Here is a 14,182-nt window from a genome sequence, read left to right on the forward strand (position 1 = left end):
TCAGAACCTCTGCTGTCAGAACCTCCTGCTGTCAGAACCTCTTCTATCAGAACCTCTGCTGTCAGAACCTCCTGCTGTCAGAACCTCTTCTATCAGAACCTCTGCTGTCAGAACCTCCTGCTGTCAGAACCTCCTGCTGTCAGAACCTTCTGCTCACGGTTCCTCTCTCCTGCGCTGCAGTTCTACCCTCGGGTCTTGGCGGAGCTGGCGGACCTGCAGGAGTTCTACGAGCCGGACACGGTGGAGCTGATCAGCTGGATCAGGTGACCCGTCGGCTCTTTCTGGGTTTGGTGGCGTCTTGTTTCCTGTCGGCGTGACGCTGTTTCCCTGCAGGTCTCAGGCTCCAGCTGCGGCCGTGTTCGCCGGCAGCCCTCAGCTGCTGGGAACGCTGAAACTCTGCGCCGGTTCCATCGTGACCAGTTTACCGGTTTACACCGACATCAGCCTGCTGAGGAGGACCGAAGAGGTGAGTCTGAACCAGGTCCTGTTTGGATCTAAACCCGGTCCTGTTTGGATCTGAACCCGGTCCTGTTTGGATCTGAAACCGGTCCTGTTTGGATCTGAAACCGGTCCTGTTTGGATCTAAACCCGGTCCTGTTTGAATCTGAACCCGGTCCTGTTAGGATCTAAACCCGGTCCTGTTTGGATCTGAACCCGGTCCTGTTGGAGTTCTACCGCTCAGTTTAAACAGGAAGTTGGACTTTAATGACTGAACAGAGGTTTTAGATCTTTAATCTCAGGATTTTTACAGATTTTAAACCCACATAGTGTTGCATTCACTGACCATCTGAAATCAGAACTCTCCTGTTTTTTCCGTCTCCTCGCAGACCTACCAGGTGTACTCCATGCGGTCTGCGGACGACGTCTACAAACGTCTGACGGCTCAGAAAGCGAACTACGTGATCGTGGAGGAGTCAATCTGCAACGAGCTGACTCTGAGGAAGAACTGCAGAGTCAAAGATCTGCTCGACGTTTCCAACCAACACGTCGGTTAATCTTTGTTCCTGTAGATTACAGGTAATCTCTGCGTCTAACCCCCGTCTGACGCCGTCCGCTTGTCGTCTCGTTCAGGTGGTCTACGACAGAGGACAGACATACTCGTTCTCCAAACACGGACGCTTTTGTCAGGAGGTAAAGATGAACTACTCGCCGTACACCAACTACTTCACCCGGGTCTTCTGGAACCGCTCGTTTCACGTGTACCGAGTGAACGCCGTCGTCTCGTTCCAGTCCTGACCGCTCCGTTTGTGGATCCTGGTTCTGAAAGTGTTAGACGGGTTCTGGTTCTGACCCAGAACCAGGTAGTCACTGAGCAGATTCTAGATTGAAACTTTTTAAGGTCAGTCTTTCAGTTTCCTTTAATACGGTTAACTTTTCTTTTTGTCTGTTTGATCTAAACTTTTAGTTAAAATAAACCAGTTAACCGGGTCAGAACCGTGGGTCAGAACCGTGGGTCAGAACCGCGGGACAGACCAAGAGGACGTTGGGTTTCTGTTCCAACCTGAAACAAATGGATCAGGTTGTTTTTGTGCCTCGTTTTCAGGAGGATTAATGAATCTGATTTCAGTTTTTGACTCCAGCCTCAGCTGTGCCTTCACATTTCTGTTTTCTTTTTTACATTTTATATTTCAGCTTTTTTAACAGTTGGTTGTCTTTCTGTCCTAATATTGTCCTGAAGGTTTAATTTGTAAAATTTAAACCAACAAATAAAAACAAAGACAATGACCACAATCATGAAGAGAGAAACTATTTATGTCCAAAAACCCAAAATTCCAATGTTTCTGCTTTTAGTCTCACCTGTCAGAATCGTCCTGCTGTGGTTTTATTTTTTACGCTGTTTATTCTCTGACATGTTGAAGTTCAGAGCTGCCATCTTCCTGTTCGTTTCAGGGATTTTTTTTATTTGGAGCATTTCAGATTGTGTAAAATAAGAACCATCCTCCTGCCTTGTGAGCGTTCAGTTTGACTGAATTAACTCAAATTAAAGATGAGCTGATCACTGGAACAGTTTGATCTGTTTTTAACATGATTTATCCTGAACTACTGATCTCGTGTTATTCTGCTTCTAATTAAGAGTAAATATATAGTTTGTTTTTGCTCTAAAAGAAACAAAATGTCAATTTAACTCCAGAGTTCCTGTTTTCATTTAACTTTTTCAGATTGACTTATTTCTGATAGTTTGTACAGATAAACTGTGTTTATTCTGTGTGAATTATTCTTAAAATGCTTTTTATTTTCGTCCCGAGAAGTTAAATATGCCCTTCAGGCTAGAAGTACAAATCTTTGTTATTTTATCTTTTAATAAATCAGAATAATGATTCCCCTTAGATAGAACAAATATTTAAACTCTTATTATTATTTTAAGAATGGTGAGCACGTTCAGTACTTTACTGAACCTTTCATTTCTCTAATAATCACAAGTTAATCAGGTTATTTTCCGTCCTCTAAACTCGGTCCTTGAACGCAGCATAAACATGGCGCACTCGGAGTCTCCATGGCGACGAACCCGAACCGGAAGCGGAATCAGAGATGCCGAAGCTCACCAGAATCAATTATGTGAGAGTGAGCGTCTGCAGCTGCTGCGGGAAGTTTTTATAAGACTTTTGTGCAGATTTTATTATTTTAGCCTCTGGTTTTCTGTCCGGGTGAACGAAGGTAAGACAGACCGGGTGTTTGAGCGGAACAGGCCGGAAACCTGAGCTCGTTCTGCGGCAGGAAGGAGCCCGAACACCGCCGCCGTGTTAGCATAGTTAGCTTAGCATCTGTACTCCTGTTTGGTTCTTCTCACAAATATCGGTTAGAAATGCAGCCGAATTTTACCTAAAGCTGCTCTCATTCACCTAATATTCATTTTTGTTGTTAAAACAACACAACGAGTCCGAATTTAGGACTGAAAAGTGTCCTGTAGACGAAAATATTAACTGTTGACGTCTTTGTAACTCTGTTCAAACATTTGTGTTTTCACAAACACGGAGACATTTGACAAAACTATAATTCATATGAGTTAAATAAAATGTCCGAGCTGCGAATTCGGCTTTATTTAAATGTCTGAGGGGAGAAAGTTAAAGATGAGAGGCTCAAAAAACATCTATAAAGAATAAAGATAATTCAATAAATAACATTTAATGTGACACTTCAAATAAAATTAATGGAGACTGGCTGATAAACAGTGTTCCTCTGGGGATTTATAAAGTATGTTTAAATTAAAGTACAGAAGAAATGTGAATATTCAGAGGGTTCTCTTGATTTGTCCTCCTGGAGTCTTCCTCCAGAACAGGGGACATAAATTAGACCCTAAAGGCCTCGGGTCAGTTTTTGATCCAACCTGAGGCCCGGTTCTGCAGGAACGTTCTCTCACAGCTCCGTCTCGTCTCGGTTCCTTCCCTCCAGAGGAGGATGAGCGTCGAAGCAGCAGACCGGGTGGCCTCGAAGACCAGCAGTCGGCCCAGCACGCCTCTTCAGGTCTCCTGGTTCGAGTTCCTCCTGGACGGCAGCCTGCTGGAGAAACACCTGCAGAAAACCAGCCCAGGTCAGCGACTCACAGCGACTCGCAGCGAGCCACGGTAACAGCATGAAATACGTGTTCGGATCTCAGTGGCGTGACGGCGTGTCCTCCCACAGACCCGACTCCTGTCCAGCTGATCATCCAGTTCCTGGAGCAGGCCTCCAAACCGTCTGTGAACGAGCAGAATCAGGTGCAGCCGCCCGTGGACAACCGCAGGAACCGGACCCTGAAGCTGCTGGCGCTGAAAGTAGCCGCTCACATGAAGTGGGACCTGGACCTGCTGGAGAAAGGGTGAGAGGTGAATCGGATCAGGAGAATAAGTCCTGGATGGCGGAAGGTTTTATTTATTGGAACTGATCCTCAGAGAAAAACTGGCAACGAATCCTTCAAATCAAAAGCATTTCAAAGGTCTTTATTAGATATATTTGCTGCTGTTCTGCTCTGAAGATCCTGCACCGTTTAAATATTGTTGAGGTTCTGGTTCTGGAGAGGCTGACCCGTGACGGACGGGGTCACATTGTTTCTCTGTCCATGTTTGACTTTAAGTCGCTGTCGAACTGAAAACTGAAGCTGTTTAGAACGATGGATCTAAACTAAACGAGTTCTGAGAAGGTTCTGAAGTTGAACCAGCTCCAGAACCAACAGTGGATCAGAACCGTTTATGACAGATCCAGGTTTCCTACAGAGTCTTGGGTTTTGGTGTTTTCCACATCTAGAGAAGTCTGGAGAGACAGATGTTCTCAGACGGCCTTTTTGAATTTTAAATTTAATGTTTCAGATCAGTGGTCTCCAGTCCTGGTCCTCAGGGCCTCCATCCTGCAGGTTTTACCTGTTCCTCTGCTCTGACACACCTGATGTGAATCAGTGGCTGATTAACAGGCTTCTGCAGAACAAGAAGAGGACATTTCACCATGAATCAGGTGTGTTGGAGCAGGAAACAGGTAACACATGCAGGATAGCAGCTCTCCAGGACCAGGTTCAGAAAATGCAAATTTAGCTCCAGCTTCTCTGTGACAGAAGGACATCCAGCCATCATGAAGTCCTCTCTGTTCCTCCAGCCCTGAGTTTGTTGGTCGTCAGTGTTTCTGATTGTTCAGAAGTGGACATGAAACTGCCGGCCGTCCCTCAGCCGTCTCTCCCCTGTCTCGTCTGTCAGGCTGACCACTCCGGTGTTGAACATGCTGCTGAACGAGCTGCTGTGTGTCAGCAAAGTGCCGGCGGGCGTCAAACACGTGGATCTGGACCTCTCCACCCTGCCACCAACCACCGCCATGGCCGTCATCATCTACAACCGCTGGTGAGGGGGACGGGTCCGGAGGCCCGAGGAATCGGGTTCCTTGTTTTTTAACAGGAACCAACTGTTTGTTGTTACAGGGCCATCAGAACCATCGTGCTGAGCAGCTTTCCAGAGAAACAGAACAAACCAGGACCTCATCAGATGAACATGTAAACAAACATTCAGCCTCTTCAGTAGATCTGTGCAGAAATGAAGTGAAACTTGGAACCGGTTCTCCTGCTTCTGTCTGCAGGTTAAATATTGTCCAGCAGGAGAAAGAAATGACTGAAAACATCCTGGCTGTGGTGAGTTCTTCATTTTAACTCCTCCTGCAGACTTTGTTGTTTCAGCTGTTCCAACATTCAAACCTTCAGCTTCTTCAGCTGATGCTGCTGTAACTTTCCCACTTTAGAAAATATAAACTTTATTTACATTCAGCTGTCTGAAACCTGCTTCAGCTGCTGGCTGTTTGTCTTCTGAGGCTACCTTTAGCCTTTAGCTCGTGTTCTTTGACCTGTAACAGCTGAAGGAGCAGGCGGACGACTCCATCAGCGTCCTGGAAGGAGCTCTCTGCTTAAAGAAGGACTTCTACATCCACACCCTGAGGACTCTGGACCTGCTGGCTTCGGACGCTGCAGCTAACGGAGAAACTGAGTCGTCGACCGCCGGTCTTCGGATCAGCGCCGACGAGCTGCACTGTCAGGTGAGCTGCCGTTTGACCCGGGTTTCCTCAGAGCGACAGGTTTGACCTCTGACCTCTGCTCTGTTTCAGGTCCATTACGACCTGGGAGGTATTTTCTTCCAACAAGGCTGCACGGACCAACCAGCTTATGAGAAAGCTCGGGATCACTTCAGACAGACCAACGAGCTTCTAAAGAAGGTACTGCGACCCGGTAAGGTTTCCTCACCCTAACCCGACACCTGGACACCCATCAGTGTTTTGTGTCTCAGCTGGACGAGACGGTCCACGTTCACCTGGACGGGAAGCGCCTGGCCGGATACTGGAACGCCTGCAAGGCTCTGACTGGAGACTGTAACCTGTCTGACCCCCACACGACCCAATACGACCAGATCAACAGTCTGATCCGGGCCCACAACTACCAGGTGGGGCTGAACGCTGCAGCGCAGGACGGGTCGCCGACCCGAGACGCTCAGGAACATAACGATGTGTTCGCCTTTCAGGCCGTCATCGAAGCCTTCATCAGAGACAACACGGCCCGCAGTTTACCCAGACACTTCAGACGGTCCGTTCTCAGAGAGTTCCTCTACAAGGTCCAACAAGGGTGAGACCCCAAACACGTCCACAGATGGTACCAGCTGTGTCGGTTCTGTTAGACTCTAATCGGATCCCTGTGTGTGCAGGGAGGCCAGTCTGGACGCCGTGTGTCACAAACTGTGTGTCTGTAACGCCGTCAGAGACGCTCTGGAAGGAGAAATCCTCAGCGTTCGCTTCCAGCAGCTGCTGCTCAAACCCAGTAAACAAACTGTGGACTTCATGCTGGAGGTGCTGAAGCTCACGTCCTCCTGATCTGTCCTTTAAGTGCTGAGTCAGCATTCACTCTGATGGTTTTATCCGTTCAAACATCGACACGTTCAGCTGGTGGCTGCTGTCACTTTATTTACGAACATTTTCCCCATAGAAATACATCAGTCTCTTCTGCTGCTTGCAGCTGTAACACCTCAGCTTCAGCTTCAGTAAATCTCTGTATTTCCTGTTCGTGATATTCTCCCTTCCTGTCAGAGCGGCTGTAATAACGGTTTCTCCTGCAGGTCTGCAGCCGCTCTCTGGAGAAGGACCAACCGTCGGAGGCGTCCAGGAGAAACATGGCATGTTTCTTAAAGTGAGTGACGGCAGATCGTCGGGGTTTTTATTTCAGCTCCAGATCTGATCTAAAACCTGTCTGTGGTGCAGGACTCTGTGTGAACGCCTGGAGGATCTGTCTCTGGCGTTTGTGGTGACGTCTCATAAACTGTTCCTGGAGCTGCTGAAGGACGAGGAGAGGAAGACTCTACTGGAGCAGATGAGGAAGAGGTCGGCCACCGTCAACCTCAGCGCCAAACCTCTGCCTTCCTTCTACGACATCCCAGGTACAGATCTGAGGCTCCGCCTCCTGTCATGGTCCCGCTCAGAGCTTCAGTTTGTGACCTCTCGGCCCGCAGCTTCGGCCAGCGTGAACATCGGGCAGCTGGAGCAGCAGCTCATCCTTTCTCTGGATCCTCGCAGGATCAGGCAGATCCTCATCGAGCTGCACGGCATGGCGGAGCGGCCCTTCTGGAGAGTCAACAGCAAGGTTGGGTCACAGCCGAGGGTTCAGAACACGATTAAAGATGGAAACGATGAAACGTGTTCTGTTTGTGCAGTGGGAAGTTCCTGCAGATTACATCAACGTCATCCTCGGGATCAAAGACAACCTGACCAAAGACCTGGTCTACATCCTCATGGCTAAAGGACTTCACTGCATCTCCATAAAGGTCTGACAGTGGAGCGTAAACATGAAAACCAGAATCTGTGGCTGAACGTTCACCGCATCCTGTTTTCCTTCGGTTTCAGGACTTCGCCCACGCCCGGCAGCTCTTCTCCGCCTGCCTGGAGCTCGTCACAGAGTTCTCCCCGAAGCTCCGGCAGGTGATGCTGAACGAGATGCTGCTGCTGGAAGTCCGCGCTTACGAGACGATGCCGGCCGAAGGCAGCAAGGAGCGGCCGCCGCCCGACCTGGTCAGCAGAGTGCGAGGTTACCTGGAGATGAGGATCCATGGTGAGAAAACGGTTTGATTTTAGCTTCGGGGTCAAGTCCAGATGTTTTAAACAACTGCAACGTTCCTGAACTTTAAATGAAGTTAAAGGTTTGTCTTGTTGAGGAATATTTATTATTTATAAAGAATTATTCAGACTGATCAGGTCCAAGACAGTCAGGCTGTCACCCACCACCTTTCATTTTTATTTCAAGATGGCCGCCACAGCCACATCAATCTACTACCACATAAACATTACTTCATCATCTTTATTTGAATTGAGTTGCAGCTGATTTTGTGTTAAAGTTCTAAAAGATTCCTTCCTGAGAGCAAACCAGCTGCAGCCGTTCTGACTTGTCCTGATGTTTGTGTCCAGATGTTCCTCTGCGTCAGGTGATCGGCGAGGAGAGCGTGGCCTTCATGCTGAACTGGAGGGAGAACGACTACCTGACCCTGCAGGTGCCTCCGTCTCTGGTCATGAACAATCCGTACATAAAGGTAACCGAGTCGCCACACGCAGACAAACGGGTCTGTTCGTTAAAACATTTTCCTCTGGTTTAAGTTTGTCCTTTTCTCTCCCCGTAGCTCGGCCAGCTGCTGGCCTCCACGTGCAAAGAGCTCCCAGGTCCTAAAGAGAGTCGGCGCACGGCCAAAGAGCTGTGGGACGTGGTGGTTCAGATCTGCAGCGTCTCGGTCCAACACAAGAGGAGCAGCGACGGCCGGCTGGGTCTGATCCGACAGAGGGAGTCGTCTCTGGGCATCCTGCAGCGGTGAGTTACTGATGCCCCCTGAGCCGGCGCTCCGAGCGGCTGCAGTCACTCATTCTGCTGCTCTTATCATGCAGGAGCAAATTCATCACCTTCATCAAGAAACTCCGGGTGAGTAACGGCAGAACGAAGAACTCAAGTGTCTGAAGTGTTTTGGATTCTGACGGTTTGATCTGGTTTCTCTCAGGAGCCGCTGGTGCTGACGACTCTGATCTCTCTGTTTGTCAGACTCCACAGTATCGTACGGGTACGTCCTTTATTTTACACTGAAACACAGAACGATCGGAGGACCGTTCACCGTACTGCAGTCATTAAACCAGGATGAATATGAACTCAGTCTGGAATGTTTGGTTTCTGCTGCAGAGGACAACCTGAAATAAAAACAGTTTCTTTGTGCTCCAGAATGATGTTTTAAATGTATTTTTATTGTTTTCCTCCTCAGGATGACATCGTGAATGAAGTGACAGCAGAGCATCTCTCCATCTGGCCGTCGACTCTTCCGAAGTAACCAGAGAATAATCGTAATGTTGGTGAACTCTGTCTGTAGGGGTTCGATCTGACGGCAGTTTCTGTGTTGAGCAGCATTCAGGCCGTGGACGTGGAGGCTGTAGCTGTAACCGTGAAGGAGTTGGTGTCCTACGCCCTCACCCTGAACCCCAACAACCAGTCGTGGCTCGTCACGCAGGCCGACATCTACTTCGGTGAGAAGAGAAACATCGTCAGGGTTTGTTACCCCGCAGCTCCAGGTTTCCACCTTTCCTGAGCCGTAACTGTGTTTCCTCTGCGCAGTGACCAATCAGTACTCTGCTGCGCTCAACTTCTACCTCCAGGCTGGAGCCGTGTGCTCAGACTTCTTCAGCAAACCGGTTCCTCCTGATGTTTACACGGACCAGGTACCGCCGGCACACCTGCCTCCTGCTCCTGTGGGAGCGAAGCACAACAAAAACATGACTGAAGGATAAATCTGTTTCAGGTTCTGAAGAGGATGATAAAGTGCTGTTCAATGATGAACTGTCACACACAGGTCAGAGGTCATAGCCGTTCTTTACCTGAACTCACCTGGAGGGCAGGCCACAGCTAACCGATCTGCTTCTCTGCAGGTCGCCGTTTTGTGTCAGTTTCTGAGAGAAGTCGACTACATGACGGCGTTTAAAGCTCTTCAGGAGCAGAACAGGTACGACCCGACAGAACAGTGACTTCCTGTTCCCATCAGAACCGTCACTGACCTCCATGTTTTCACAGCCACGACGCCATGGACTCCTTCTACGACTACATCTGGGACGTCACCATCCTGGAGTACCTGACTCGTATCCTTCCTGTCGTTACCTGATGACACTTTGGCTGAAAGGAATTTATCTTCAGCTTGTTTTTCTGAAGCTGGGCTCAGATATTCACCACAAACGAGGCGAGACGGAGAAGAGACAGATAGCTGTAAGTCTGCGTAAAAATGATTCACATCTTACCTGTTGTGGGTTGGCAGACAGAACCGGGCCGGCTGTTAGCTCGTCAGAATCTCTGCTGAAGAAGCCATCTACAGCAGGGAAGATATTCTTTATAATTTTTACTCAGAAACCACCACAGACTGGCTGAACCACATAGTTCAGATTATTAAACTAAAGTTCAGACGTAACGGGAGTTCTGGTTCTGTTCTGGGATCCGGATCTTCAGCTCACCAGAAAGAACCACCTCTTCCTGTAAAACATGCAGGAAGGTGGTTCTCCAGAACCAGAACAGACCTGCAGGTAAGATACTGACTGCTAATAACTCCTCCACACCACCACGCTTCAATAAAGCAGAACCATGGTTTGTTCCGCCTGAGGATGGATTAAATCTGCTGCTGTCTGACCGAACTTCCTGTTCGGTGGTTCAATTCCAGCTCTAAAAGTGTAACCGACCCTGACTCGTTTCCTCTCACCTGCTCAGGTAAAGGCGATCGGGCAGACGGAGCTAAACAGCAGCAACCCGGAGGAAGTTCTGCAGCTCGCCGCTCAGAAGAGGAAGAAGAGATTCCTGCAGGCCATGGCCAAACTCTACTTCTGAGAACTCCAGTCTGTGGGAGAAAACGGACACTTTAGTTTCTGTACAAAAATAAAAACAACAAAAACAGCCGTTTCACTGGTCTGTCACCTGTCAGCATATTTAATGAGCTGAGGATTATTACTGTCAGCACTTTTACTTTGTTTACTTCCCTGGATCAGACTAAACTAAATACTTTGGATAAAAAGCTTAATTTAACTTTGGAAGGAGGTGAATAAAAACAGAAATTCTGTGATGCAGGAACTCTGAACATGTCTGAAAGTTTCCTCTAACGGTCACAGAACGTTTCTGAAATCATTAAAGGAAAAATGTGTTCAAACTAGAAAGTTCTGTTGGAGTCTGAGGTTCTGTCTAACTTGATGAAGTTCTCTTCAGAACTGAAAACCAGCAGATTAGGACCAGTTTTTCAATAATTACTGAGGTTTTAGAGCAGAGAATGGGTCAAAGTGAAACTGAAACACTGATGGCGACTTGAAGTCAAACCTGGACAGAAACAATATGACACCGTCTGTCACGGGTCAGCCTCTCCAGAACCAGAACACGGATCAGAGAAGTTGTCATCTAAGAATAGTTTTGGTCCGTTTCCCAGAAACATGAGGTGAATAAATGAAGATGAGGCGTTAATGTAAATCTCTCCTGCTTTGGGAAACAAAGTGTTAGTCCACAGCGCAGCCTTACCTCCACCAATATGGCCGACACGTCACAGCGGCGGCGTCCACGTATTAATGTCTGAAGTCCAGAACCAGCAGGAACGGACCTCCTGTCAACAGAACCAGCAGAACCAAGGTGAGTAGAACATCTCCTCGGGTCATAAACACATCAGCTCAGATTATTAATCCGCCAGAATAACTGAAACCACTGCTGGTTCTGGTCTCAGAAACCCGACTAGAACCAGACAGAGGACCGATCCGATCCGATCCATGGACCAAACACCTGAAGGTTTGGACTGAAGTCACCTGGAAGATGTTCATTAATCAACCCAAACCTTTAATCCATTAATCAAACATTAACTCATGAAGCAGAAACATGTTAATAAAACAAGGAAGTTTTTACTCTGAGATTAAACACTTTTTAAAACTAAAGCTACATTAAAAACTGGAGCTAAAATTACTACAACATAAACCAAATATTGTCTAATACCAACAGATTATAACTTGATAAACTGGGTAAAATAATGTTGATTTTGTATATTTAAATTATTATTTATGGTCAGTTTTAGAAGTGTTGTGACGTAACTTTAAATTAAAACCTGTTGTAATTAACCAAACAATAAGCAGCTAAACTCTGCCTGTTAAACTGTTAAACCAAAGTATATTTCTGTTATATTTATTTTAAAGTTGGTAAATACATCTGTTTGGACCATCAGGAGACTCCAAGCTCCAAACGGCGCTAAAAACACAACAAACAACAAACAAACAACAACCTGAACGATAAACAACAACACAGAAGGCACCTGAGGACCAAACAGAACCAGGAACTTACCGGATTTAACTTTTACACCCAAATTAAATCGAACTGAGCCAAACGAGCAACTCGCTAGCTAGCAGTTAGCGCACGTGCCAATTAGACGCACGCGATTAAGACGCACAGCGCATGCGCAATGTTGTTTTTAGCCACGTTCAACAAAACAAAAAACAAATTTAGTCTAAAACTGAACGCAGCTTAAATACATCGCATGTTTTGACATTAACGATAATATTTACATCTTTAATGCTCCGAATCAACTTTGAAAATGACTAAAAAAACACAGAAAGTCCCTAAGTGGGCGGGGCTACAGCAGCGTTGCTCAGTCAGCAGCACAGATAAACAGACTTCTGTCAACAACAACAACAACAGCTTGAAATAAATATTATTTATGGATTCTGAAGCCAGAGAAAACAAAAAACTATTATAAATATAAATTATTAAAAGATAAAAATAAAAGCACATTTTTATCTGCTGGGAACAAACATGATTGCTTATTATTAATATAAAGAAATTGACTGAATTAAACCTAAATTCTTTTGAAGAAGTATTTCAGGACATTTCAGATTTTAAAAACATGTTCCTGTTTGCCTCAGAGACTAAACACAGTCACAGTAACCATCTAATAATAAATATTTAATCCATTATGATGAATCATATCAGGCTTTTCTTCATGCAAATACGTCCTGAACATCTTTAGCTTCAATTGTTTTTTAATCTGGAAATTCACCCATAAAACACATGTTAATGTGAATATATTTAAGAGTCAGGAGTGTTAATTCAGTCTTTTTTAGTCTCTTACTTTCTGTGATCAGTTTTCCGTTTGTTGGCGTAAATGAAAGAGTCGGTAAGAAGAGCCTGGCAGCTCTCACTTCCTGCTGCGAAGCATCAAATGGGAAGTTTATTCTGTTTTGTCACATGGGAAGAGAGGAAACCAGTCTGCAGAAGAGCTGACATTTCAGACGGTTTGTCTTTCAGCTCCGACTGAAACCTGCAGAAAATCACATCTTTCAGCCGATAACATGCAGCTGCTGGGATCGGTGCTAATTATCCACCTGTGCTGTTTTTATCCAGGTAAGATTCGTCTCTGCGGACCTTTGGAAAGTCTGAAAAGGCAGAACTACATGAGCTGTACACTTTTTATTTTCTTTGGTTTATTAGACTCCTTCAGAATATAAATTATTCTGTTAAATAAAACGTTTGATTCAATAAGAAGTATTTAGTTTTATATTTAAAAGTAGAATTGACAGAATTGGATGATAATTTTTTGTGTACCGTAAGTTGTTTTTTTTCTAAATTCATTGAGTTTTTTTGGTCAAGTTTACTGACGTTTAACAAATGATTCCCAATATTCTGATCTGCAAGTTTGAGAAACATTCAGATTCGGTCTGATATTTTCTCACCCTTTAACCCAAGAATGAGGCTTCCTGTCACTCGGAGGCGACTGTCTGATTCGTTTTAAAGAAATAAACTGTTTGTCTTTCTTCCTTCAGCCTTTCAAACAGATGAAGTGACCGTGACGACGGGGGGGAATCAAACCGACGCACAGGAGTCCAGCAGTAAGTCACAGACTGATGGCTGATCTCAGATCAGATCTGAGGGAGCGTAGGTGCTGCAGCGACAGGATGTGGGGGTGACCTCTTTAGGAAATGCATCATGGTGGATTCTGCAGCTGCAAATTCAACTGAAACACAGTTTGGTCTCGTGGTTTGCTCTGTTTTTTCTTCTCGTCATCCACCTGAACTCATCCTGCAGCTTAGAAAACATTCTGCAGCCGTGTTACTAAAACTGGTTTAAAATATTAATCTAATTAGGAATGCATATCACCCGCCAAGTTTTCAGTCAGCTGTCAGTGAACGACTCTCAGCTACTACCACACCACCTTTAGCTCACTGACTTACAGGCGTTTTGGGGATTTCTAGCACAGATTAGCTGTGGCAGCCATCTTGAATCAGGTGTTCCTCCACTTTCTGATCGTTTTGTGAGATTTTTTGCTAACAGTTGTGTTTGTGTGCTCAGGTGATCCTTACGTTCAGAACCTGGTGAGGAAATGCAGCTGGACCCTCAGGATGCCTGGGAACAGGAGCAGGGAGCCCGTCCCCCTCCTGCCGGACTCTGTGGACCTGCTGGCTGAGGAGGTCTGCCGGGACCTGAGCTGTGGAGGAGTTTATCAGGTGAACAGAAGCAGCTCACCTTCCAGCAGCAGCAGCAGCTGCCTCCAGGACTGCTCGCTCCAAGACCTCCGTCTGCAGAACTGCTCCAGGTCTGCGAGGAGGAACTGCTCTGTGATCCACCAGGTGGACTGTGGTGAGACTTCCTGTCTGGGGTCAGACCTTCTCTCTGAGGTCAGACCTTCTCTCTGAGGTCAGACCTTCTCTCTGAGGTCAGACCTTCTCTCTG

At 46.5% G+C, this 14,182-nt stretch overlaps 3 protein-coding genes and 1 long non-coding RNA gene across 15 annotated transcripts in view; 3 read left to right on the forward strand and 1 right to left on the reverse strand.

The window, feature by feature from the left end:
- LOC108238685 (dpy-19 like 4) overlaps positions 1-2,005 on the forward strand; it is a 7,251-nt gene extending 5,246 nt beyond the window's left edge. The window contains exons 16-19 of the mRNA XM_017420942.3: positions 181-263; positions 334-466; positions 828-986; positions 1,072-2,005. Coding sequence (XP_017276431.1) covers positions 181-263; positions 334-466; positions 828-986; positions 1,072-1,236 — 540 coding nt within the window. The 3' untranslated portion in view covers positions 1,237-2,005. The remainder of the gene's footprint in view (positions 1-180; positions 264-333; positions 467-827; positions 987-1,071) is intronic.
- Positions 2,006-2,499: 494 nt separating this feature from the next.
- ints8 (integrator complex subunit 8) lies at positions 2,500-10,519 on the forward strand. 3 transcript variants are annotated; one of them, XM_037975764.1, is made up of 27 exons: positions 2,500-2,655; positions 3,391-3,529; positions 3,622-3,796; positions 4,662-4,802; positions 4,880-4,951; positions 5,035-5,086; positions 5,305-5,484; positions 5,554-5,661; positions 5,733-5,885; positions 5,964-6,064; positions 6,144-6,285; positions 6,552-6,622; positions 6,694-6,869; positions 6,942-7,072; positions 7,143-7,253; positions 7,333-7,537; positions 7,891-8,012; positions 8,100-8,284; positions 8,359-8,392; positions 8,469-8,528; positions 8,724-8,785; positions 8,864-8,982; positions 9,071-9,174; positions 9,255-9,305; positions 9,382-9,455; positions 9,524-9,588; positions 9,669-10,519. In XM_037975764.1, the coding sequence occupies exons 2-27, from the start codon at positions 3,397-3,399 to the stop codon at positions 9,869-9,871; spliced, it is 3,030 nt and encodes a 1,009-aa protein (XP_037831692.1). In that variant the 5' UTR covers positions 2,500-2,655; positions 3,391-3,396; the 3' UTR covers positions 9,872-10,519. The 3 variants fall into 3 exon arrangements, with proteins under 3 accessions (XP_037831692.1, XP_037831693.1, XP_024862697.2); XM_037975765.1 differs by having other exon boundaries at positions 6,153-6,285; XM_025006929.2 differs by lacking the exon at positions 2,500-2,655 and having other exon boundaries at positions 3,397-3,529; positions 9,669-9,712; positions 10,205-10,519.
- LOC108238752 overlaps positions 8,686-14,182 on the reverse strand; it is a 13,278-nt gene continuing 7,781 nt past the window's right edge. Inside the window, exons 1-7 of one of the 9 annotated variants that reach the window (XR_005233197.1) lie at positions 11,801-12,039; positions 10,997-11,078; positions 10,197-10,331; positions 9,745-9,812; positions 9,341-9,622; positions 9,106-9,202; positions 8,686-8,974 (exon numbers count right to left, since the gene is read on the reverse strand). This is a non-coding gene — a long non-coding RNA (uncharacterized LOC108238752). The other 8 variants (XR_005233195.1, XR_003039351.2, XR_005233198.1 and 5 more) reach the window with 8 other exon arrangements.
- The window catches only part of LOC108238751 (deleted in malignant brain tumors 1 protein), an 8,121-nt gene continuing 6,619 nt past the window's right edge, over positions 12,681-14,182 (forward strand). Inside the window, exons 1-3 of one of the 2 annotated variants that reach the window (XM_017421040.3) lie at positions 12,681-12,856; positions 13,276-13,341; positions 13,802-14,089. In XM_017421040.3, coding sequence (XP_017276529.3) covers positions 12,805-12,856; positions 13,276-13,341; positions 13,802-14,089 — 406 coding nt within the window. In that variant the 5' untranslated portion in view covers positions 12,681-12,804. The remainder of the gene's footprint in view (positions 12,857-13,275; positions 13,342-13,801; positions 14,090-14,182) is intronic. The other variant, XM_017421039.3, reaches the window with a different exon arrangement.

The sequence above is a fragment of the Kryptolebias marmoratus genome, linkage group LG5 (genome assembly GCF_001649575.2).
Source record: "Kryptolebias marmoratus isolate JLee-2015 linkage group LG5, ASM164957v2, whole genome shotgun sequence".
In the NCBI taxonomy this organism is placed as follows: Eukaryota; Metazoa; Chordata; class Actinopteri; order Cyprinodontiformes; family Rivulidae; genus Kryptolebias; species Kryptolebias marmoratus.

What these genes read in the sequence shown, in the direction of transcription:
- ints8 (XM_037975764.1), top strand. Translation starts at nt 3,397, where the DNA reads ATGAGCGTCGAAGCAGCAGACCGGGTGGCCTCGAAGACCAGCAGTCGG. An exon ending in GGACCTCATCAGATGAACAT is followed by an intron (nt 4,952 to 5,034) that starts GTAAACAAACAT and finishes TTCTGTCTGCAG; the next exon opens with GTTAAATATTGTCCAGCAGG. An exon ending in GACTCCACAGTATCGTACGG is followed by an intron (nt 8,529 to 8,723) that starts GTACGTCCTTTA and finishes TTTCCTCCTCAG; the next exon opens with GATGACATCGTGAATGAAGT.